The sequence below is a fragment of the Rhinatrema bivittatum genome, chromosome 17 (genome assembly GCF_901001135.1).
Source record: "Rhinatrema bivittatum chromosome 17, aRhiBiv1.1, whole genome shotgun sequence".
Classification (NCBI taxonomy): domain Eukaryota; kingdom Metazoa; phylum Chordata; class Amphibia; order Gymnophiona; family Rhinatrematidae; genus Rhinatrema; species Rhinatrema bivittatum.
The window spans coordinates 31,192,757-31,218,548 of record NC_042631.1 but is presented as its reverse complement, the minus strand read 5'-3'; the positions used below and the strand labels follow the sequence as shown (position 1 = coordinate 31,218,548).

The 25,792-nt window shown below is 44.0% G+C and overlaps 2 protein-coding genes across 11 annotated transcripts in view; both read right to left on the bottom strand.

The window, feature by feature from the left end:
- The window catches only part of VWCE (von Willebrand factor C and EGF domains), a 103,143-nt gene extending 98,345 nt beyond the window's left edge, over positions 1–4,798 (bottom strand). For all 3 annotated transcript variants that reach the window (XM_029582810.1, XM_029582811.1, XM_029582812.1), the window contains exon 1: positions 3,438–4,798. In XM_029582810.1, coding sequence (XP_029438670.1) covers positions 3,438–3,547 — 110 coding nt within the window. In that variant the 5' untranslated portion in view covers positions 3,548–4,798. The remainder of the gene's footprint in view (positions 1–3,437) is intronic.
- Positions 4,799–12,965: 8,167 nt separating this feature from the next.
- The window catches only part of LOC115079425 (circularly permutated Ras protein 1-like), a 144,332-nt gene continuing 131,505 nt past the window's right edge, over positions 12,966–25,792 (bottom strand). For 7 of the 8 annotated variants that reach the window (XM_029583013.1, XM_029583010.1, XM_029583016.1 and 4 more), the window contains 2 exons: positions 19,243–19,299; positions 12,966–14,567 (listed from right to left, as the gene is read on the bottom strand). In XM_029583013.1, coding sequence (XP_029438873.1) covers positions 14,469–14,567; positions 19,243–19,299 — 156 coding nt within the window. In that variant the 3' untranslated portion in view covers positions 12,966–14,468. Of the gene's footprint in view, positions 14,568–19,242; positions 19,300–25,792 lie in introns of those variants that run through there. The other variant, XR_003853287.1, reaches the window with a different exon arrangement.

Below are 25,792 nucleotides of genomic sequence, written 5' to 3'. Positions count from 1 at the left end.
TGCACACTGCTTCTGATGCTGTGTCCAAAACTAAATACAGATTCTAGTTATTAGTGTGTTTGAATTTATGAAAAAATAGTTTGTTAGTTTTTAAATTAAAAGAGTTAGCCACACCTCTTGGGTTTTTCTCTGTTTCCACTTTTAGGTGTAACATTTCTGTATGGGAATAACCTGCACAAAGCAGTAAACAACCTACCTATGAAAAATGCAACACTGCAAATATTACACCAGGCCCTAAAACACCAATACACCCCCCAATTAGAAAAACAGAACAAGTCAGGCTGTCATAGATTGGGCCTCTGCCTGCTCATCCCTTCTAGGCCCTGACCTCTTCTACGCTGGCTCCTCCCTTCACCCAGGATTCCCTGTGGGTCTGGATCTTATGGAGGAGCGGGCGAGACAGCTGTGCCAGGTTCCTCAAGATAGTCTGAGGGGGTTTCCTAGAGACTCCCTCACAGGCTTAGTGACAGAACCCCTGTTGTCTGTCTGCAACCTTTAGGTAGATGATTGCCGCCAGCTTCTTCCTCAAGAGTTTCTTCCACACACTGGTGTACATATAACTCACGGGTTCAGCAGCTGAAATCCCTTTATACTTTCTTAATTCACACCCCCCTGGTCTACCCCACAATACGGCAAAAAAAGCCCTTTCCAAAAGTCCTACTTCTGTACATAATAATAATTCAGAAGTACGTAGTGACTTTCCTTCAAACAAATCCCAACACTTTGAATAAAGGGGGATTTGTTTCCTTTGGTTTACAACTTTAATAGATTACATTGAATTTTCACTGTCTCTCCATGAGTGTATAGGATCACTGCTTGTTGTCCAGTAAGACCAAGACTGAAGTAACAATCTCCCAAACAGGAAATCTGAACAGTTTTACTTCAAGTCTTGAGAAAGAGGTACATTTGGCATCTGGAAACTATTGCATATAAATCATCTGAGAAAGTTTGCTCTTTTTTCTGACTTTACTGATGGGAGGTCCACCAGGATGCCCATGTTACATTGTGATTGAACCGAGACCACACATTCTAGTCCTCTATTGATTAAATATCAATAAAATGTACAGTACATAACACCACCCACCCACGTATTTTCCATTTATTGTCTGTCCATGCATTTGCCATCCTTAAATGAATTAACATCCCTTTTATTGAAATTACATTGAGATGTCATATATATGTTAACTGTTCAATATGACAGATTACAGTAATTAATCTCTCTAAATTATTTTACAAATAAATGTGTGTTTGTGTATATGTAGCTCCTTCTCTCTCTAGAAATAACTAGATAGATAGATAATAGATATATTTCCCGTTTGGTGTATGGTATAAGAATTTCTCTCTCTCTCTCTCTCTACAGATAGATATCTTGTTGTTATTAATAGGCAACAGCAAGTGATCTTACACATGCATGGACAGATAGTGAAAATTCAATATAATCTATAATATAGAAGTGGAGGAGTAGCCAGTGGTTAGAGCGATGGGCTATGAACTAGGAAAGCCAGAGTTCAAATCCCACTGCTGCTCCTTGGGCAAATCACTTCTCCCTCCATTGTCTCAGGTACACACTTACCCTTAGATTCATCAAAATGCTATAATTTCATGTGGATAACGCCCGTGATAAGAGAAAGGGGCGTGTTTATGATCATTTTAGAATTACCACACCACGGGTCAGCTAATAACTCGAGGTGAGGTTTTGGTGGTGGTGTAGGGTTTTGAGGCCAGTTTGACATGCAGAGTGAGACTTACGAACAGCACAGTACACGTCAGTGAAGATTTGAGGTCATTTGGAGTGAGGAAAGTCTCCCAAAGGTGAGATTTATACAATGCTCTCTTGCCCTAGCTTGATGGACTCTATAACAGGATACTATCAGGCCAACCCTGATATAATAAATACAAGGGTGAGGGACAAAAGATTCGATATGTCCTTCAGGTTCATATAGGAATTTTATTATGCTCAGGCAAGCAAAAAAAGGCTATTGGAGCATCCAAAACTGCAGTTTGTAATATTAATTTTACGGTCCCCGACATGGGCTGTGCTTCGAGGAAACCCGCACAAAGCTGAGGAAGCATTTAAACCAAAGGATCAGAATATGTCAGAAAATCTCCCCAGCACTCAACAAAATCTTTGTTGTGAAGGAAACAGTTCAATGCAGGTAACGAGATGAGCACGAAAAATGCTGACAGCAAGCTGATCCTTTGGTTTAAATGCTTCCTCAGCTTTGTGCGGTTTTCCTCGAACAGCAGCCCGTGTTGGGGGACCGTAAAATTATTACTACAAACTGCTGTTTTGGATGCCGCAATAGCCTTTTTTGCTTGCCTGAGCATAATAAAATTCCTATATAAACATGAAGGACATATTGAATCTTTTGTCCCTCACCCTTGTACTCGTTATCTGATTTGATGGTTGGATTTTCGCCTTTTGTTTGGTTGCTTTCAACCCTGAGATAATGCCTTCTTATACATGGGATTTGCAGGCACCAGCGCTAATCTCAGCGTTGGTTTTTACACCTGTGTTAGCATGTATATTTTAAGAGTTAAAACCCCTCTTATGTACCAGAGTTAACTTACTCCACAAAACGAGTGCTAAAACAGGAGTAAAAACCTGCGCTAACATTAGCTCCTTATTACAAGGGCCCCATAGACAGAAAGAGAGCGAGCCATCGCCTTCAGCTGGTGGTGACAGGATCATCAGCTTGCAGTTGGTTAAAGTTACTTTTTTGGATAGCTTTAACCATCTTGAAACCAAGATGGAGTAGGGGGGAGGGGTGGTCACCCAATGGTTAGAGCAGTGGACGTCAAACCAGGGAAACCAAATCCCACTGCCGCTCCTTGTCACCTTAGGGAAATCACTCCACCCTCAATTGCTTCAGGCACAAATTTAGCTAGTAAGCCCCCCCCTGGAGATAGAGAAGTACCTCCTGAACGTAATCCACTTTGAAGTTCCAAAAAAGGTGGAAAATACCTCAACATTGTGATTTTCCTAGAGTCAAGTTAAGCAATAAGCCATATAAACAAAAAGTACTCTTGGCCAATCCATAGTCGGTATAGCAGGCACTTGTTAATGCAATGAGAATATCAGAGCTGTTTTTCCAGCCCTCTTGGAGCAGTGTCATCCTATAATAAAAGTATAAATAGCCACATAGCTGAAAACGCCATTAGGCACTGCAGCTCTTTCGGTCACTGTTCTCTCTCGCCTCGGGGGTCAGCATTTTTCACAGCCGAACATATTTTGGAGGTATAGATGCATGCATTCACACCTCCATACGCATGTAATAAAAACAAGGCAGCCACATGGAAATGCTACACCCCCACAGGATAAAAAGTACACCACAAAAAAAGAAATACTCCAGCTTAAGAAAAAAACATTATTTTTGTCTGTCACGGACACGTTTTAAACCCGCAGGCAGGAAGGATATGTAAAACTATTTTTGTACCTCTGGGCTGCAGAGTTAGTTGGCCTCTTTCTTCCCGAATAGGCTTTCCCCTGGATCTCCGAGCAGAAAATAAACAAACAGGAAACCTCCAAGAGCAGCACCGGAAACATGTCAATAGGCCTTTTTTTTCCCCCCACCGCCAATGAAGAGGCGACAGCAAGGAGAGATTTCAGCTCTAGAAATAAGAAATCCCAGGCAGAGGAATGAGAGACCCCCAGATACAACCAAGAGAGGCCCCCCAGCGGCCATGCACGGCTCCCACCACCACTCCCCACGTCTATAGTGCTACTCGGCTGTGCCTAGCGCTACTGATGCAGAAATGAATGAGAGAGAGAGAGAGAGAGGCTGTCCAGATGCTTTGCAGCGGTGAGGGCTCTAAGGAGACGCCAGCTCTCCAAGGGAATACGAGATGGCAGCACAAGAAAGAAACTCCCGGGCCCCAGCTACGGGCATGAAAGACATCCGATGATTCCCCACCCAAGCAAAGGAATCGGACCCCACGGCTCTGCGACAGCGTTAAGGGCTTCCAGCTCTAGGAAGGCGAGACCCCCGAGTGCCTCATGGAAGAATGGGAAGCTTTCGGGTCACTGCCTGGAAGCCGCTCCTGGCCGTTCTCTTCCCTGCCAGACTGTCTTGGGTGGCCACGTGTTGCAGCTCCGGGGCTTTCTCCCTGCCGGTGGACCACTGGTTTCGGACTTGCCGATGTCTTTACTTTGCAATGTCACTCCAGCGCTTGTCCGCCGAGAGACCTCCCCGGGGGTCTGTTTGTGAAGCCTTTGCTCATCTTCGCCTGGGCCTCTGCGCTCCCTGCTGGGGTCTCTCTGGCCTGCTGCCTCTCTCCCCTGTTCCTCTTTCCCCGGACTCCAGCCTGGCAGGGGGGGTGGGGGAGCTGCTCTGCTTTCCAGAAGCCTGCACGACTGCTTTCTGCGGTCAGCGTTGTCCTGAAGTTCAGCAGAAGGGGCTTTGCCTGCTGCTGCTGCCTCGCAGACTGCGTGCGAAATCCCCTTCCTCAGATGCATGCACTTTCCACAGAGAAGGTCTCGGGGCCCCCCTCTGAACTACACCAGCCCTGGCTCTTGTCTCCAGAGTTAAACTGGAAAGCTTTCTACCGCAGGGGGGGCAGAGAGAGAGAGAGAGAGAGTGAGTGAGTGGGGAAGGGGAGGAGAGAGACTGAAAGCACAGGGCTCCTGGAACAGTTGAAAGGAAGCAGCCCTGCTGAGAGTCAAACCTCAGTGATCTATCGCCCTTCTTCCATCTGGGAAAGCTCAGGATCAGACCCCGAGTCCTTGCAGTCTCTGTGCAGGGCACTCTCCTTCCCTCGTTTCCAGCACAGGAAATTAAGACGTTAGAAGAAAACCCAATGGAAAAAGAACAGTGTTTTGAACAACTAATTACCTGGTTTATAAATAGCAAATGTTTTGTTTTGTTTCAGTCCTGGATGAAGAATTGTAATCTTCGTGCTGCTGAATAACGTTGTCCATGTGCTGTTAATCGGACGAGGTTTCATTAAGTGCCATTGCCTCAGATGTCAGCACAGCAGCAACTGTCTGGAAAAAAAAATACAATAAAATAAAAGCAAAGGGCAAGCTTGTCCGTACAGGGATGCTCAGCATTTTATCTATTGCAGCTCGATCTGCTCCAAGGCTCTTCTTGGGCACCTGGCTGCACTTTGTGGGGTCTCTCTGCAGCACCTACCTCTTTCAGGGGAAGAAGGGCTGGAATTTCTCAGGCACAGAATTCCTTAATGCACCTCGGTGTTGGCTCCTCTTCCTGTCCTCCTACCCTTGCCACCCAGAAAATAATAGACCGATACCTAAAATTTCCTCAGTGGAAAGAGGCATAAAATCGCACAGCATCCGCACCCTGTTAGTATGGCCCTAGTTCGAGTACCGAGCGAGCACCCCGAGAGGGGTGAGAGGTAAATGTTGACCATAAGCAGCCATATTAGGGGTGAGCTGTCTTACTTCCTGATCTTTAGGGCGAGTTGTTTCTTTTGGCTGCTTTGGGCACTCGCCTGGCAGTGCTAGAAATTACAGGGGATGACAGATCTATATTTAACAAGCAGCTCGTCCAGGAAATGGACAATGGGAGTTATTATTGTGCTACAAATGGCATTTGCTGCCTGCTGGGAGCTCCAGTCCTCCCCTCGCATGCCTCTTGCATCTCATGGTGTTGCTCGCACTGGAGTTTTCATACCCTGCTGCCCCTTGATGACAGCCAGATCATAATAGAGAGGATAATATAAATGTCCTTTGTCTGTAAAGATGAATGTGTTTGGTATCTGGAACCTGGAAAGTTATCTACAGAAGTTGTGTTATAGCATTCCTTTTCTTTAAAAAAATAAAATAAAATAAATCATATGTTGAAGGCCATTCTTCTGATAGTTAATTAGTCCTTTGGAGGAGGAATGGTTCGAACAAATGTAAAACGTTTTAAAAGATGTGGATTGCTACACAGTGGAGATTATCGCTGCATAGCAAGCTTAATGCCGCTGGAAAGTTTGGATAAAAGAGAAAAGCCTGCTGTGTTAGTCACCTTGGAAGGTTTGCTGTTTTAGAGTGGAGAATGACTCCCAAATAAACATTTTTTTTGAAACATTTGGGAAGCCTGCCTGCAATCCTTACATCAAAGAGGGCCAGAGGTCATTAGATGAGCATGCAAACTGTGCCCTAAAATTCAGCGCATAGTTTCTTAACGCGCAAGATCATTTTTTTTTAAAGGCCCATTGTAATAAGCTAACGGTATGCAAATATATCGGGAGGTAAAACACATGCACACAAAGTTGAAAATGTGCACAAAGAAAAGACTTAGCAAACAGAAAACCCCAACTGATGCACAGAAACTGTATTTTAGAACACATGGCTTATGTTAACAAAGCATGCCTTTCTGTGCAGAAAAGCAGATCTGAACATAAGAACATGCCATACCAAATCAGACCAGCATCCTGTCTCCAACAGTGGCCAATCCAGGCCATAAGAACCTGGCGAATACCCCAAAACTAAGTCTATCCCTGTTACTGTTGCTAGTAATAGCAGTCGCTATTTTCTAAGTCAACTTAATTAATAGCAGGTAATGGACTTCTCCTCCAAGAACATATCCAATCCTTTTTTAAACCCAGCTACATTAACTGCACTAACCACATCCCCTGGCAATAAATTCCAGTTTAATTGTGCATTGAGTGAACAAGAACTTTCTCCAATTAGTTTTAAATGTGTCACTGGCTAACTTCATGGAGTGCCCCCTAGTCTTTCTACTATCCGAACGAGTAAATAACCGATTCACATTTACCCATTCTAGACTTCTCATGATTTTAAACACCTCTATCATATCCCCCCCTCAGCTGTCTCTTCTCCAAGCCGAACAGTACTAACCTTTTTAGTCTTTCCTCTTAGGGGAGCAGTTTCATCCCCTTTATCATTTTGGTCACCCTTCTCTGTACCTTTTCCATCACAACTATATCTTTTTTGAGATGTGGCGACCAGAATTGTATACACTATTCAAGGTGCGAGCTCACCCTAGAGCGATTCCGAGGCATTATAATATTTTCCATTTTATTCACCATTCCCTTTCTAATAATTCCCAACATTCTGTTTGCTTTTTTGACTGCCGCAGCACACTGAACCGATGATTTCAATGTGTTATCCACTATGATGCCTAGATCTCTTTCTTGGGTTGTAGCTTCTAATATGGAACCTAACAGTGTGAAACTACAGCAAGGGTTATTTTTCCCTATATGCATCACCTTGCACTTATCCATATTAAATTTCATCTGCCATTTGGATGCCCAATTTTCCAGTCTCACAAGGTCTTCCTGCAATTTATCACAATCCACTTGTGATTTAACTACCCTGAACAATTTTGTATTGTCTGCAAATTTGATTACTTCACTTGTCGTATTTCTTTCCAGATCATTTATAAGTATATTGAAAAGCACGGGTCCCAGTACAGATCCCTGAGGCACTCCACTGCCCACTCCCCTCCACTAAGAAAATTGTTCATTTAATCCTACTCTCTGTTTCCTGTCTTTTAGCCAGTTAAGAATCCATGAAAGGACATCGCCACCTATCCCATGACTTTTTACTTTTCCTAGAAGCCTCTCATGAAGAACTTTGTCAAATGCCTTCTGAAAATCCAAATACACTACATCTACTGGTTCATCTTTATCTACATGTCTATTAATTTCTTCAAAAAAGTGAAGCAGATTTGTGAGGCAAGACTTGCCTTGGGTAAAGCCATGCAGACGTTGTTCCATTAAACCATGTCTTTCTATATGTTCTGTGATTTTGATATTTAGAACAGTTTCCCCTATTTTTCCTGGCACTGAAGTCAATTTCCTGGAGCTCTTTTTAAATATTGGGGTTACATTAGCCACCCTCCAATCTTCAGATACAATGGATGATTTTAATGATAGGTTACAAATTTTTACTAATAGATCTAAAATTTCATTTTTGAGTTCCTTCAGCACCCTGGGGTGTATACCATCTGGTCCAGTTGATTTACTACTCTTCAGTTTGTCAATCAGGCCTACCACATCTTCTAGGTTCACCGTAATTTGGTTCAGTCCATCTGACTCATTACCCATGAAAACTTTCTCCGGTATGGGTATCCCCCCAACACCTCTTCAGTAAACACCGAAACAAAGAAATTGTTTAATCCTTCCACGATGGTCTTATCTTCTCTAAGTGCCCCTTTAACACCTCGATCATCTAACCATCCAACTGACTCCCTCACAGGCTTTCTGCTTCAGATATATTTAAAGAAAATCTTACTGTGAGTTTTTGCCTCTACAGCCAACTTCTTTTCAAATTCTCTCTTAGCCTTTCTTATCAATGTCTTACATTTAATTTGCCAATGCTTATGCTTTATCCTATTTTCTTCTGTTGGATCCTTCTTCCAATTTTTGAATGAAGATCTTTTGGCTAAAATAGCCTCTTTCACCTTTTAACCAAACCGGAAATTGTTTTGCCTTCCTTCCACATTTCTTAATGTGCACCAGAACTCCTGCTTCTGCCCACGGACTAACACGGGCTTTCCAGTGCTAAGAAAATATGTTAAGACAGCGCGTGTCTCTGCATGGGGGGGAGGGGATTAGTAAACACCTTTATTTGCATAGGACGTCCATGCATGCGCAGGTACTAGACACAATGCAGAGTTCTACGCACACCTTTTTTGTGTGCAAAACTCCTTGCTGCATCTGAAGTAAAGTTTGCCTACAAAAATATGCACCCAACTATGCATTACAGCGGGCCCATAGCAAGAAGCATTGCCATTAACTGCTAAGATTCAAGTACCCAGTGCCACTCTGTATTTTGAAGCAGGAATACGTGTCTGGGTTATTTTCTCTCTTTGAGAAGATTCCTCCTGATATCTGTGAATGTTTTGCTTTTGGTTTATGACCTGCTGTTTTAGGGGTTGACAATAGGGGAGGGAGGGGTTAAAGGGGCTATTAATTAAGGGTGGAAAAAAATGTTGGATTTTGTTATTTTTTTCTGCATTCTAACGGCACAGTGTGGAACAGAAACCTTTCGGGCGAATTTTCAAAGGGCTGCGTGTGCAAAAAATCAGAACTTATGCGTGTGCCCGGGCCCTGCCGCAGATTTTCAAAATTTCTGATACGCACACAAGCGCTGGGCCCTGAAAAAGGGGGGAAGGGGGGGGGGCAGCTGGGGAAGTGGCCATTAGCTGCTGTGCAGGGAAAGCGCACGCCAGCAGCCGGCCGGCACGAGGAAGCTACTTCTGCTCCAATAAAGCAGTAAGTAAAAAAACAAAGAAAATGGGGATGGTTAGGTTAGGGGTCAGGGTTGAGAAGGGAAGAGTTAGGAAGGGTAGGGTTAGGGATAGGAAAGTTCCGGTCCGCTCCTTAATTGGAGCAGACTAGGAGGGAAATGGGGAAGGGACGGTTACATCACTGTGCGTAATTTACTAAAATTCACACTCTTCCCCCCCCCCCCTCGTGCATGTATGCGTGGATTCCAAAATCCAGCACGCATGTGCGCATGGCCACCGGATTTTATAACACGGCACAGGCATGTTATAAAATTGGCGCGCTCACCCTCCTTTTAAAATCTACCCCTTTCTGCACAGAACTGCTCCATTCTTCTTCATAAAAACAGATTTAAATTTAAATCCCTGCACTATATTCCCACAGGGGCAAGCAGCACTTTCTGTTCCAATGGCTGCTAAGGAGATTTCCACCCCTGTTAAAATGCATGTGCACTAGAGGGAGGGAAAAGCGGGTTCAATTTCTGAGTTTTCCGCTCCTTAGCGCCTTGTGGGCGGGGGCTGCAGCAGGGGAGGAAGTCTCAGTTATCCTATAGCAGTAACACCTACTGATCAGGGGGCAGGGCTGCCGGGTTCCTGAGAGCACTGTGCTATGTGACCCCCAAGCCAAGGATTTCTTACAGCCGAAGCTAGGCCAGATGAGAGGAGAAAAGTTTTAAAAACCAGGGGCAACCCCCAGGGAATTGCAGATGGAGCCCGAGGGTAAGGTATCCCCTGGTAGGGACCGGTCCTGATGGTGCTAGAACAGCCCAAAGGAGCAGGAGACAGTTGCCATGGCAACGCCGATCCTGATTTTTGCCACCTTCCGCCTATGGACCAGAATTTCCAATTTCTCTTGAAAGGCTAGGGAAACAAAAGTTGTAAATTCAGGACTGAATCTGTTTTTTCCGCTTCTGACATGGAGTAGATTGTTGTTAACTGCAGGTGACGGACGTGTGCATTCCTGCAGGAAATATTATCCATTCTTCCATCCCCTCCTTTTTTTTTTTTTTTTTTTTTAAGGTCACAGTACCTGAAATCTGGATGAAAAAGAAACATTAGGGAGAGAAGCAGACACATAACTTTAAGAGAGAAGACCGTGCTGACAGGCAGGAAGAGAGACAGGGGGGGTGAGTTTCGGTCAACTACCAACCGCACAGTGGAAAACATTTAATGAATTTTTCATGCCGGCCTTTGCTGAAGTAATGAATTCTAAGTCTGTAAGTCACTGAACAATCTATCTCTGCCTTGCACTCTCTGCCTTCTTCGACGTTTAAGAGCAGGGGTACAAGGGAAAGGGAGTTGTGGTGAGTACTTTTCACCGCTTCCAGAAATACCTTTCTAAAAGTTAGCATTTTCTTATCTTGACCTGAAATTTCCCCCGGGGATATTAGGCTGCCGTAGCGCGTGTTTGAGTTACTTCGCCTTGGGAACGTGCGGTTAGAACGATGAAATGAGAGCCAGGAGACCGGATTCTGCTCCTGCTGCTGCCAATCCTTAACTCCTTTAGGCTTTCGGTGCCCACTTGGATTTGTAAGCTCTCTGGGGTGCAGAGACTCATTTGTTCCAGTATGTAACTTATTGTAAAGAGCCCTGGGTTAGGGTGCTCTGACCGTACACAAATAATAAAGGAGCACCTTAAGCCCCTGCCAAGATATTAGTAGTGTCTGTGAATTTCACCTCATTAGGATAAGGCCCACAGTACAATTTTGCTTGTTTAGTATCTATTATCTATTTATATTTAGTATCTATTATCGAATTATATTACACAATTGCAAGTACCTCCAGCGTCCATGCTGACCTTTATTTTAATCTATCATCATTTTACCGTTTTATGTTCGTTATCTGTATCAAGTTATTTACCTGTATCAAGTTGTTATACTGTAAACCGGAGAGAAGGCAGACTGCTATTCTTCGGTATATAAAAGACTTTAAATAAATAAATAAATAAATAAATAAATAAATAATTGCTGTCAAAGCTTCCGGAGGTACACCGAGGGGGGGGAAGGCTATATATATTAACTTCAGCACAATTTGGGGGGGGGGGTGAGAGGGGAAAGGGTGATCGGGCTGGCAGGCTTATTAGTCTAACTGGGTTAGGGGCTGTGGGATGGAGCTAGCAAGCACAATGGGCTTTTTCTTTTTTTTTTTTTTTTTAAAACATGGTCATTAATTAAGCGGCTATAGGGCGATGTAATAAAACCCATGCTAAAATCAGAGTTAGATTTTAATGCGAGTTTTATTTACGGCCTATGTTATAACTTCATGTTCCTGTGGGGTACAGGAAACTAATGACATGCAAACAGTTCAGGAGTAAAAAAAAAAAAAAAAAAGTGTGCTAAACTGCAAAAGTACACCTTTGTATGCTCCTGCAAGCCTCTGCAGTATGGATGCGCTGGGCACCTGATCTAATAATCAAATGAGCCGCCGCGCTAAAAAGGACGCTTTAGAGATAAATTGTGCATCCCTAGCGTGTCCATGGCATCGGGCACCCAGGAGACGTGGCTGTGTGCGGGTTAGGAAATGGACACTCAATTTATGAGTGTCCATTATTTCCCGTGGTAACTATTTTACCGGGACAATACACACACACACACACACACAATATAAACAACCCAGAGCTGTATATTGTGGGTGTATATTGTGCGCCCCAAATTGTTGGTTTTTTTTATGACAAGACTTTTTTTTTTGCATGGTGCTGATTTCTGTAGTTCCTCCTACTTAGGATTGTCATGATACTAAGTAGGAAGAGTCACAGAAAAGCAGGGGTTTTTTTTTGTTTTGTTTTTTTTAACTTGAGCCCTTGATGTGTGGAAAGACTTTACGCCTGCTCCAGGGCAAGCGTAAAATTTAACGGGTTAAAAAGTGCGCACCGGGTGCATGGGGATTTTTTGCATTGCAGAGTAATAGCTAATAGCCTCAGCTATTTGACATTTACTTGTAATGAATGCCATTAGCTATGCCTTTGTTTGGATGCGCGTTTTGGACGCGCTGATCCTCTTATTGCATCGGGGTTTGTGGACGCGCGTCCAAAACATATGTCCAACCGCTCGTTAAGCTGCGCACAAAGATTCAGCCGGACATAAAAAGGGACCTGGTGGGGAGTGTGCCCATGGCAAGGTTTGTTTTTTTTCAAATTTAACTAGTTAGGACAATATTAAACCCAAAATGGTTACATTGGTTCATGAAACTAGGACACCAGCTTCCAGCACGCTGCATAGAGCAGCTGCACATACCCCCTCTTCCGTCAGTCATCCTTCCAGTGTTTGGCACCTGGTTCAATTTGGACACTGGACGTTCAAGACACTCACTTTATGACCTGATAAATTTTAATTAAATCTGACAGCAGCAGTATCTAGCCTGATTTCGCAAAGCGACTATTACCAATCAGAAAATGTTGATCTGTGACATCATCAGTCTCTACCATGATTCTAAATTAGTGAATACCACGCCATCACGGCATTTAGACCTGGTGGAGTAATTGAACCTAGAGGGTATATCCAGAATTGTTCACAGGCCTAAATCCAACCGCACAACTTTTGTGCACTTAGATTTACCCAGCGGGGCACCTTAAAGAGAACCGGTTAACTCTGTCTGCTCTCCTGCCGCTCAAGATTGACCCCCAATACAGAACAAATAAATAAAAAACAAGGTTGGGAAGCCCGGAATTAGAACACATCGCCAGTACAGTTCCAAACCAAAGACATTGTGAACTGCTGATTAATGCTTTCTTCCGGGGTAGAGGATTTCAGAAACTGTGTAGCCAGCAAGCCTGAGATTTGTTATTAAAGCCTTTATTTATGAGGCCTATATGCAGTACATACAGGTTATTTAACAACAAACCATGCTTATAGAAAGAGCCTTCACTTTTTCACTCTGTTTTCCTGGTTGGTGCTCTCTCTTTTCCTTGTTCCCCTTAAATTGTCTCAGATTGAGAGGCCATTGTCTTCTCATTTCAGGAATGTTCTTTGTCTGTATGTATGTGCAATCTTATGTACACCCAGGGAAGGTACCATGGAGAGGAAAACTATAGGGTGCGTGTAGAGGTACAATATTTAGGGCCTGATGAAGAATTAGTATAAGATTACATGGACATTTTCAAAGCCACTGGCACAGTAAATAGCAATTTACCTGAGTGCAATTGCGCTGTCTGAAAACCGCCCTCTTGGAGCAGCTGAAATGTACGTGCAGGGTTCACAACCCGTGTACTTTTATCCACAATAAAACAGAAGCATTCTCGGGGGCGTGTGTAGACTGGGGGAGTAAAGCAACACTGGCTAATCTGCAAAGAGAAACTACTCATGTATATTCCCTTTGAAAATCAATTACAAAAGTGTGTGCAGTGAAAGTACTTGGTGCGCCTTGCAACTAGTCAGGCTACTCACGAATCGCTTCCGCAATGTGCCCGGAGGAGAGTGCCATGCTGGTGAGAACATAGATAGCAGACATTGACTGACTTCAAAAGAGTCTCCCTGCTCCCCATGCCATGCGGCCCTGCAAATTTCAGCGGAACTCGTAGAGTTACAGCCTCTGCTTTGCAGATTCAAAGAGACGTGGCCTAATAGTCAGAGCAGTAGGCTCAGAAGCAGGAAAAAAAACAGAGGTTCAAATCCTACCGCCTCCCAGTGTCACCCCCCCCCTTGGGCAAGTCACTTTTATCTCCCGTTGCCCTGGGTGCCCACTGGGATTGCAAGCGCTGGGGGAAGGGACTCATTGACCCTGAATACCAATAAATGCTGTAAGCCACCTTGAGCATTATTTTGAAAGGCCAAAAATTATTTTAAAAAATGCTATATCACAGTGCACAGCTACAGGTGTAGGGCCTGATTTAGCAGAGTATTTTCCCATATATGCAGACTTGAAGAAGTGAATCAGGCCCTTAATGTTCTTTTCTAAAACCAGCGCAAATTAAATCCAATGAAGCTGGGAAGGTCTGGCTATACTGTTCCTTTAGACTCTCATGTCAACCTCTGAAAGGCCTCTGACTGAGCTCCTGCAGTCTGTTGTCGTAGGAAAATACGGCCCAGATGATGAGTTCTCAGGGACGGCTGATGCTTCCGTTGCTCACTGGTTTCCAGATCAGGGATGTTTGCTCTACACATCTGAAATATTTAGTCCAGCAATTTTTATTTTTTTTTGCAGCAAACTGTGTTTTTGAGGGGAGGAAAGGAGAGTTGACTTTGGAAGGCAGTGGAAGAAAATGCATTCCCCGAGCTTCCCTCCATTACTGGGAGGCCAGGATATTCAGATGTACCACTGGTATACTCCTGGTCAGTTTGTAAAGGTCCTGCCGCTCTTTGATTTGTGCAGCATCTGGCTCTTGGCATTCTTCAGTCGAAGAGCTACATTCACTACTTCATCCGAAAATACCTGGAAGAAGAGAGGGGAACCTTATTCATTACTAGATCAGAAAGCACTTGTATAAAGAGACAGGGATTAAACTGCACCCATTAGGTCATCACAAGAGATCTATAAGGGGAGACGGATCAAGCCAGGCTCATTATTTCAGGACAGGGATTAAAGGCGGTTGGTCAGTAAGACATTGGTTTTTATGATTGTAGCATTGATGTGGCACTGATCTGATCATTTGGTTTGTTGTGGTGGCTTTATGGTGTGGTTTTAATTAATGGATGTTTTTATTATGTAACTTGCCTTGAACAGTGAAGAGTGTAATACATTTTTCAATAATAATATCAGAATATACCAGGGTCAAGGTTCAAGGATTTAATCACATTCATCATAACATCAATAAGTACCTGGTGATGGCAGTGTAGCTCCCGAAAGCTGGTCAAGAAATGTATTAGGTTAGTCCAGTAAAAAAATGTTGCCTTATTTTTTTTGTTTGTCGACCTTTATTTCTTTGCTTTCAAGTGGACTAACACCTGAGCGACCCTACTTTATTGCAGTGTGATGGGAGTGCTCAGCTCTGCCCCTTACAGAAGTGGTAGCAGTGGCTTCAGCTGTTCCGAGTGCCCTCAGTGTGTGTCAGGGGGGTCTCAGCCAGACCCTGCCCCTGTTGTGATCACAGTGCAGTGTCTGAGCATTACGGAGGTGTGCCACTCTCCATTGGGATGGGTCAATGGAGCTAAGACTCCTGCACCCCTGCGGGGCAGGAGGAGAGAGGATTCCAAGATCTGCAGGTTATCCATCTCCCCACGGAGTGGTGCCAGTGGGCCCTCTCCCTCCACCGGGAAAGGACCAGAGGACGAGCTGTTCCTGCTCAGGGAAGGTGGCTGAAAGGAATCCAGGACTCCAAGGAGTGTTGAGAGCAGTGTTCCTGAGCAAGTTCTGAAGCTGAGGAGCGCAAGGAAGGGGAGGAACTCTTCAGAGTCTGATAAGATAAGGGCACTGGGGATGTTTAGGGAAGAAACACCCTGCATTGGGAAAGTCCACAGAGTTGCTGACTGACCCAACAAATCAACCAAGGGCCCCAGAGAGCTTACCTACCTGGGAAGGATGTGGAGAGAGTGAAAAAAAAAGCTGAGTTTGTTCTCTCTGCCACTTTGGACTTTGAGTCACAGTACTGGACCATCGCTACTAGTGTGTCCAGATTTTTGGATTTGTTCCTGCTTACCAGTTTCAGTAAAGGCTTTATTTTTGAACAATAACTTTTGGAGTGGAGAATGGTTTTTGTGTGCCTGGAATGGTGAGCGGGAAGAGCCCCAGGGAGAGCACAAAACGCTAAAAGCCTTGAAAAGTTTGTATTCTCTCCTGAGAACCCCGCGTGGTCACGGGACCTTGCATGGTCTCTGATTCCCCCCCTCCCCCCCATGTGCCCCCATGCCTAAGAGCTGACTGGGATAGAAGCTACAATCTTTATCTTCATCCGAATTTATTAATCACCTAAAAGACACTAGGCCATGTACAAATAAAACATACATAAAATCTAAAATTATACATAACATAGACCTATGAAACAACAATCAAAACCCTTGAAAGATGCCAACAGGAAATGCTTGACAAACAGTCCAGTGAGCTGATAAAATGCCTGTCTAAACAGCCGTGTTTTCAGTAAAGACGTCAATGTTTTCAAGCTGTCCGCCAGCCGCCACGATTCAGGAAAGGAGTTCCAAAGGACAGAGGCTGCAATAGAGAAAGCACCGACCCTGACGCGCATCCAAAAGACCCCTTTGAGAGGAGCACAGCCGACGAGTGGGCCAGTAAAAGTGCAGCAAGGCATTGCACCATGGGTTGACAGCAGAGGAAATCAGTTTGGAAGCAACGACTGCCACTTTATACTTAACGCGTTCGGCGATGGGGGGAGCCAGTGCAGGTCTGTGAGCACAGGGGTAATATGATCGCCTCTTTTGGTGCTGGAAATAAGTCGGGCAGCAGGGCACTGAGCAATAGTTGAAGAGGTTTTAACGTCACCGCAGGTAAACCAACGAGGATGGAACAACTGGGAGAGTAGATGCTTGCACCGTAGTCTGAAAATTGGGTCTGTCCAACAAATGTTTGAGACCACAGAGAACGGGAAGCTTAAAAAAAACAACCCGACTTTAAAGGTACTTTTGACATGGGGGCGAAATGAAGGTGAAGGGTCAATTAAGACACCGAGACTGCATGGGCAGGAATTAAGTGCAAGAGGGATAAATTCTGCATAAAAAATCGAGCTCTGCTGAATCTTAGATCGAGCACGTCGAATCAACACGCACTGGGTTTTAGAAATATTGAGAGACAGTTTGTTCAAGAATGGCCCCCTCTTAATGGTAGATGGGCCCAAATTGACCAGGCCCACCGTGTCTTTCCATCAGAATGCGTTTGTGTGAAAAAGAAAGGAAGCAAAACCGCGTTCTGGATGGCTCAAAGCTGCACCTGCATGAAGAAGAAGCACATGTGAGCATCCTGTCACGTTTCTTAATTGGAAACAAATGGTGCTGCCCATGAGCTTTCAGACCTCTGTCCACACTTAAATGAAATATAATAATCCACAGATTTGCTGTGGTAATTCACATAATCCTTTTTTTTTTTTTTAAATGGAAAACATATCATGGGGCTTGAATCAGATTTCAGGCCTTATTTGAAATGAAGTGTATAAATCACAATTGGTATTTAGATGCTGAGAGTTATGTTGATTTATGTATTTGGAAATTGTTTATGGCTGTTATGAAAACTTTAGGATGGCTGGAGCCTGTCATTCCTTGATAAAGCACTATTTTCCACAAAATATTATCGGAGAGATTATTTTCTCTCTTGCACTTGGCTTCTTTACACAGCAGTACTTGTATTTTCCTCTCTGAATAAAGGTTTGATTGTTATTAGAGTGCTGGAGTATTGAGTTGTTTGCTTGGCATACCATGAGATAAGTGCCTTGATAATTTTTAGATAGGGTCTCCAACTGGCTCCAGATTCACTTAACAGGGTTGAACAAGGCCAAGGTTTACCCCATTGCGTGCAGGGATTTGTAGTTCTGATTTCCCTATTGCAGACTACAAGTCCCTGCATGCAATGTGGTAAACCCTGGACTGGATCAACACTTTCATGCAAATCTGGGACCAGTTGTCAACTCTAGTCTTTAAGCTGGATCATCTCAAGTGCAATCTTTGCTGGTCCTTTTTTCCTTGGGCAATTTTCAAAGGGAAAGTATGCTAGTATGGTCTCTTTGAGAACTGGTGCAAAGTCTAGGGGAAAAATTACTCGCTGATGTCTCCTCAAAATCCACAGTTTTGAAAATTGCCCCATATATGCAGTTGTTGATTTCTCTTTTATGTCTGTGGAGGACCCTGTTGGTTCCTACTAAAAGGAATGTCTTCGAGATAGTATTAGTGTGGGTTGTAGGTCTCCCATGTGGGAGACTAAGCTAGTGAACTCTTAGACTATAGAAAGCCCTGCCACCATCTTAGTCTGTGGATCTTTTAGTTGATCCTCTGTGGGGAAGCATGCTGTAGTGTTGCTCTAGTATGGTTTATTGTTCTTTTTAGGGAAGGACCCCTTGAGTCTTTGGGATTAAGAACTGGATGAAGTAAAGAAGATAGGGTGCCTTTTCCTATTTTGCCATAATTATCTCCTCCTTGTCTTAGGAGGAGAAGATTTTTCCCACCCTTCCTTCCTCTGTGTTTTGGTTTCCCTTTTTTCATAAGAACTTGCTTTTTTTTGACTTACCTGGGAACCCTAGGGCCCAAGGACTCAGTTTCTGTACTGTTTAAAGGAAATGGTGCCTCTTGCAGAGAGCCAATGGACCATCAATGTCCTTTTAGATCAATGAATTATCATTCATTCCTAGGGAGGAGGAGTTGGAAGAAGAATAGTGGCATCCCTCTGGTACATGCACTATCAACTCACTGAGATCGAGAGAGAATAGAGGAGTCTGGAGGTACCATGTAGGTACAGCACAAGGAAATGAGGAGAATATGGAGTAACTGGAGCAAAAGGTTTGAAAAAGTAGGACTTTACACTAACACATCTAAATTAATTAAAATCCTATCCATCAGTTATTGGAAGAAAAAAAACTACCCCAGTGATTGGAAAGGAAGATAAGCAAATTAGAATTGGCTTTAACCACAGAATTGACTGAAAAAGTAAGGCCATGCATTTATTGAAGATCCAAAGCTACAAAAATGACTTTGTAAATAGTTGTAAGGAACCTGATCATCACATTTTCCATATTTAAGTTAGGAAAGAAAATTGGAGGTGAGCACCACATTAGCTTTCAGCATGTTTATTAGCGCTGTTTGCAATACATTGTCACGTTTGGTTAAGACTTGAACAAAGCACAGAGCCTAGAAAAGAATCTCCCCCGACACAGAATTCTGAAGTGAACACTCAGATTGTATTAAGAGTGGAGAAGACTTTACCAAGTTAAACCTTATTTGAGGTGTGGTCCTTGGGGGTCCTGTGAGAGGACACTAGCCCAGGGGTTATACATACTTGTCACAAGTCAGAGAAGTGAGAACCACTTTGCAATACATGCAAGCAGTACCACACTAACCCAGAGATCAATCATCACTTATACGTTACCCACAACTACCTGGAATAGGTCTGTAGTAATCCCAGAAGGATTTGCTACCAAATCTGATGAACAATGATTCAGACGTGTATCCATTACCTTGAGAATAGAGTTCTTGTTTTTCTGACTGCTTGCCACGTCCTTATAAACTTCACCCTACAGGGGCAAAAACATTATGAGAAGACGAGACAGAAACATCATTTTCATTTATAAAATTTATTAATCGCCTAACACTGTTAGGCCTAGGCGATATACAAAGTACACACACATAATAAAAGCAACACAAACAAAAATAAATACAAATAGAGTAGTTTCATAGAAACAATCTAATAGATTATCTGATATTCATTACTTTATGCATTAAATTGTTCAGGTATTACCTTTAGCAATTATAAACACGATTCAGCAAATATTCCTTAAATGCAGTTTTAAATTTTTTAACATCATCAATAGATCGTAATTCATAGGGAATCATATTCCAGCAATTAGGTGCCGCTATGGAGAAAGATGTTTCTCTTGTGTAATGTAAATGGGCTGATCTCACTGAAGGAACTTCCAATTATTTTCAGAGCCTTGGCCATCATGTGGTGCTTGGACAAAGAATCTTGACTGCAGGCCTACGTAATCACAACAAATTGTAAAAATAATCTAGGCAGCATTACCTGGGGGGCTCTGGAGATTCCTGATAGCACCCGCAGTGGTGGAGATGAGACAGTCTGCACATTTTCAGTCAAGAGACAGATCAAGCTGGTCACTTTATATAAGTAAGCTATGTCCTAGAGGACAGGCTGAATCCGTTATGCTGTTACCTCCCCCTGTATCTATGGATTTATAATCCTGCTTTACTTAGAGAAATAAATCCATAACATGCAACAGCATCCACTGTGACATGGAGCTGTCTGGTCTCCTCCTAACATATTGCACTAATATGGATATCTGCTTCTGTGCAGTCTGCAGTACCCAATAATCTTCTGCACTAATATTGTTGAACCCAGTTTCTTCTTCAATTAAGAATGCATTGTGAACCCAGTTTCAAATGCACTTGTGGGATAAAGTCAGTGAGGCCTTAGGCTCTTACGTTAAAATCAAGCTCATGTACATTCTTATAGGATGAGAGAAGCATGAAGCTGGGCGAGTGGTTCTCATGTCCTAAGAAGCAGAATGAGACCGTGCCTATAAAATGAGGAGAGGCTTTCTCAAAAAGCAAAGGAGGAAACTATGAAAGGAAACTATTAACATATATAGCAGCAGCACTAGCAAGAATGATCTTAGATAATTCAGTTGATAGTTAAAAACAAATCATTAAGCTTTGTTATAATTTGCACTATTTCTAAGGAGAAGCTGCTACTACTTAGCTACTCCAAACTGAAGTAAATCTGGGTTCTGTTGCACTAATTATATCAGAATTATATCAGAATGGCCTCAGTTTTCGTATTTTTGGCATTTGTTAAAAACGAATGCACGCCTATAGAAGGTAGCATGAACAACTGCCGACGAGTGGCCCTAATAAAAGATATACAAACTTCATTTTATTTTTAAATGTAGACATTTACAAAAATTAAAAGTATCAGAAAACAAGAAGTTCCACACAGAACTAATGGAGCATACTTTCTGATACGTACCTGTATACATGGATGAGAAAACAATTACTCTGGTCATGATTCTTTTGGACCTCCTTGACATGCACCAAACATAAAAGCCATTAGGGGGGACGAGCGTACAGACACATACACACTGATCTCATAAGCCTACTTTGCTTCCTTTGGAAAGCAGTTTGAAAAGAGCAGAAAGACCCAAGAATAATGCAGTCAAGAGGAAACATTAAAGGCTTCAGGTTATATGAAATTGTGCAGTTTCTTTTGAACATCCTTAGTTGTGGATGACTTGTTTTTGTATTTTAGACAAGAGACTGATCCCTTGTCTTAGGAAAAAAAAAATTCACTTATTTATGAAAGCCTATTCTGGTTTATAAAAGATCCTAAATCTCAATTTAATCTATCATGTTTTGATTTGATTACTGTTTTCTATGGTGTATGTGTTTTTATTTGTGTTTATCTCAATGTTTTACGTTTCATTTTGCAATTCACACTAAATTTTATGGAATAGAAATATTTAAATAAATACATATATACTAGTGCCACAAAACAGGTAAGCTAACATTTTGAAGAATCTAGATAGTTCTGCTTTAAGTGGCAAACAAAACAGGGGACAATTGTTCCCTGTGTTGGATTAATATATTGCATTTAGCGCATAAAATGACCTTTGGTGAGTGGTTTGCTTTTTAATTTTAACCATTTACAACAAACTGAGAAATTTCTGTCAAGCTGGGTTGACTTTCAAGATTACTAATCTCTCAAGTGTTATTGCAATGCAATAATTTTTTTGCATGGTTTGTTTTCTGTGTGCAGCCATATCCTAAGACCTTGGTATTGTATTAATGAAGGCTAATATCTCTTCATATTCTCCTGATTTTTTTGGATTTCACGGGCGGTTGGCTTTTAGGGGTGAACAAAATCATTTTTTTTCCATTTATTTTTGTTTCTTTTTTTTTTTTTGTTTGCTGTTTGTTTTGTTCTTATTTATTTATTTAAAATGAAAAAAAAAGTAGAAAAAAAGTAAAAAAAATAATATCTTAGGTCCACATCCATAAAAAAAACAACCCCCCCCCCACACACACACACACATTCCCAAGCCCTCCCCCGATATTCCCCCAGATGCTCTTGTTGAAAATGTTGTGCTTCCGGGATGTGGACCCTTGGTTCAGCGAGGAATGAATGTTCGATCGCTGATTGGCGAGGCCTAGACCAGGACTCTCACAGAGATCTGGATGCAGGTACTTCCAGTAGGTCGTGGACTCAAAGGTGGATGTCCTCAGCAGGTCGTGGAAAGTAAAGCTGAGCTGGCGCCTCCAGCAGGTCGTGGACTCTAAGGTGGATGTCCTCAGCAGGTCGTGGAAAGTAAGGCTGAGCTGGCGCCTCCAGCAGGTCGTGGACTCAAAGGTGGATGTCCTCAGCAGGTTGTGGAAAGTAAAACTGAGCTGGCGCCTCCAGCAGGTCGTGGACTCAAAGGTGGAACAGTTCGGATTAAGGGAGTTGAAGGAAACTCCACAGTCAGTCCGATGGTCGAAAGCCACAGGATACCCCAAAGCCAGTCCAGGGGTCGGAAGCCAGAGAATTCACCAAAGCCGGTCCAAGGGTCAGAAGCCAGAGAATTCGCCAAATCCAGTCCAGGGGTCAGAAGCCAGAGAATTCGCCAAATCCGGTCCAGGAGTCAGAAGCCAGAGAAATCACCAAAGCCGGTCCAGGAGTCAAAACCACGAATCAAGTACAGGAACCACAAACAGGAACAAGCCAGGAGCCCAGAGGAAGTCAAGGCAAGGCCTGAGGTGCAAGACCTGCCTTTAAATAGCTCCTTCCAGCTGGCATACCAGGGGAGAGCCAATCCCGCTGCAGGAGGTATCCAGCAGCCAATCAGAGGCAACGATGTTAGTCCCTGAAGGGGGGCGGAGCCAGCAACCAGGAAGAGGAGCCGAAACGCCGCGGCCATGTTGTGCTGCGGTCCGCGGCCCCGGACCCACGACTCAGCACCACATCAGGGCAACTGCGGCGGTCTGCCGCGCTGGTAAGCGGCGCCCCTCGGGCGCGGCGTGCCGCGAGCGCGGCTCCTAACAGTACCCCCTCCTTTAGGCCTCCCTCTAGAAGGCTTGGGCTTCTCGGGATGAAGAGCATGAAAGGTCCTGAGAAGATCTTTATCCAAGATATTGGTAGCAGGTTCCCAGGAATTCTCTTCCGGGCCGAAGCCCTCCCAGGCAAGAAGGTACTCCCATTTACGCCCTCGTTTGCGCACATCCAGGACGTCATGGACTCGATAAATGGTATCCTCCTCAGCCCGTACCAACGGAGAAACAGGTGTCTTACGAGAGGGCCAAGTGAGAAGTACGGGCTTCAAAAGGGAGACATGAAAGGAATTATGAATACGAAGTGAGGAAGGCAGTCGTAATTGATAAGTCACAGGACCCACTTGTCTAATCACTGGAAAGGGCCCAATGTACCGGGGAGCCAATCTCATGGAGGGAATCCGTAAACGAATGTGTCTGGTACTTAGCCACACTTTGTCTCCGGGAAGGAATCGAGGTGCCGGCCGTCTGTGCCGATCCACAAATTTCTTGGAAGTGGCGGCTGCCCTTCTTAACATTTGTTGCGTATGGATCCATAGTTGTTGAAATTGTAGAGCTGTAACCTGGGCCGCTGGAGAGGCAACAGGCAAGGGTAAGGGTATGGGTGGAGCGGGTTGCTGGCCATAAACGATCGTAAAAGGAGAAGCCCCCGTAGACGTGCAAGTGTGAAAATTGTGAGAGAACTCAGCCCAGGGCAGCAGGGCCGACCAGTCATCCTGTTGAGAATTAACATAAGTTCGTAGGAATTGCTTTAAGGACCGGTTGGTCCGTTCGGACTGCCCGTTGGCCTGGGGGTGGAACGCCGTGGTGAAATCCAGAGCAATGTGGAATTTAGTGCAAAGACTCCGCCAGTAGTTTGCAGTGAACTGAGGTCCACGGTCAGAGGTAATGTGCTGTGGAATGCCATGGAGACGAAAAATGTGTAACATGAAGAGCTGAGCCAGACGTGGAGCAGATGGAAGAGCTGGTAGAGGTGTAAAATGAGCCATCTTTGAGAAGCGGTCTATCACAACCCAAATGACCGTATGACCTTCAGAAGGCGGCAGATCAACAATAAAGTCCGTGGAGATGTGAGACCAAGGTGTGGCAGGCAACGGAAGAGGTTGTAACAGCCCCCAAGACCGTCCAGTAGGATCCTTATGTTGAGCGCACGTAGGACAAGACTCTACGTAGGCGCGAATGTCCTTACGCATTCCAGGCCACCAGTAGTGATTCTGCAGGAGGGCAAGCGTACGTTTCTGCCCCGAATGCCCAGCTACCTGGGAATCATGGCCCCATTTCAATACCTTGGTGCGGAGTCGTCGAGGTACCACTGTCTTGCCAACAGGAACCGTAAAAGACGCAGAGAGAATGATGCGAGCAGGATCAATGATGTTTTGAATGGGCTCCAAGATGTCTTCGCTGACAAAAGAGCGCGATAACGCGTCTGCTTTAATGTTTTTGCTGGCGGGTCGATATCGGATCTCAAAATCAAAACGGGTAAAAAAAAGGGCCCAGCGGGCTTGACGTGGATTGAGCCGCTGAGCCTGCTGTAAATAGATTAGGTTTTTGTGGTCCGTAAAAACCGTGATCGTATGCGGAGACCCCTCCAGCCACTGGCGCCATTCCTCGAAAGCAAGTTTAATGGCGAGCAACTCTTGGTCGCCTATCGAGTAATTGCGCTCAGCGGGTGAGAACTTCTTCGAAAAGTAAGAGCAGGGATGAGACTTGCCAGAGACAGAAATTTGGCTCAAGACCGCACCTACTCCTACAGTGGACGCATCAACTTCGACAATGAAGGGACGTCTGGGATCCGGGTGATGCAGGCAGGGCTGTTGTAAAAAGGAGTCTTTAAGAGTTTGGAATGCCGCAATAGCGTCCACAGGCCAGGATTTAACATTAGCCCCAGTACGGGTGAGTGCAGTAAGTGGTGCCGCGAGCTTGGAAAAATCTTTGATGAAACTGCGGTAATAGTTGGCGAATCCAAGGAACCGCTGCAGAGCGCGGAGACCAGTTGGTTGAGGCCAGTGCTGTATACATCGTAATTTGGCCGGATCCATCTGAAATCCACGGTGAGATATGATATACCCTAAGAAGGGAACAGATGCAGTCTCGAAAACACATTTTTCTAATTTAGCATATAAATGATTCTCCCGTAGACGTTGCAAAATCAGTAGAACATGTTGACGGTGAGCTGGTAAATCGTTAGAAAAAATTAAGATATCATCTAAATAAACCACCACACAGACGTAAAGTAGATCCCTGAAGATTTCGTTGATGAAGTTTTGGAAGACGGCAGGAGCATTAGTTAAGCCAAACGGCATAACTAAATATTCATAGTGTCCGTCCCTGGTGTTAAAAGCCGTCTTCCACTCGTCACCCTCACGAATCCGAACTAGATTATAGGCGCCACGTAAGTCCAGCTTAGAAAAAATTCGAGCTCCCTGCAACCGGTCAAATAACTCTGTGATGAGAGGTAGCGGGTATCTGTCCTTGATGGTTATAGCATTGAGCCCCCTAAAATCAATGCAAGGTCGTAATGTCCCATCTTTTTTCTTGACAAAAAAAAATCCAGCTCCCGCCGGAGAGGTAGATCTTCGTATAAATCCTTTCTGCAGGTTATCCTGGATATATTCGGACATGGCTAGCGTCTCTGAAACGGATAAGGGATACGTTCTCCCTCGAGGTGGTGTGGATCCCGGAGTCAAATTAATAGCACAGTCGAACTCCCGGTGAGGAGGTAAGATGTCCGCGGCCTCTTTGGAGAATACATCCGCAAATTGTTCATATTGGGAGGGTAATTTCCCTAGGCCAGAGGTACAAAGAAAACTCTGTGTGCAAGAAGTCTTATTTAAACATGCTCCCAGACAATTGGATCCCCACTGCTTTAGTTTTAATGTAGTCCAATCAAATTGGGGATTATGGCGCTGTAGCCACGGAATACCCAGAACCACTGGATGAATGGCTTTCTTGAGTACGTAGAACGTAATTTGT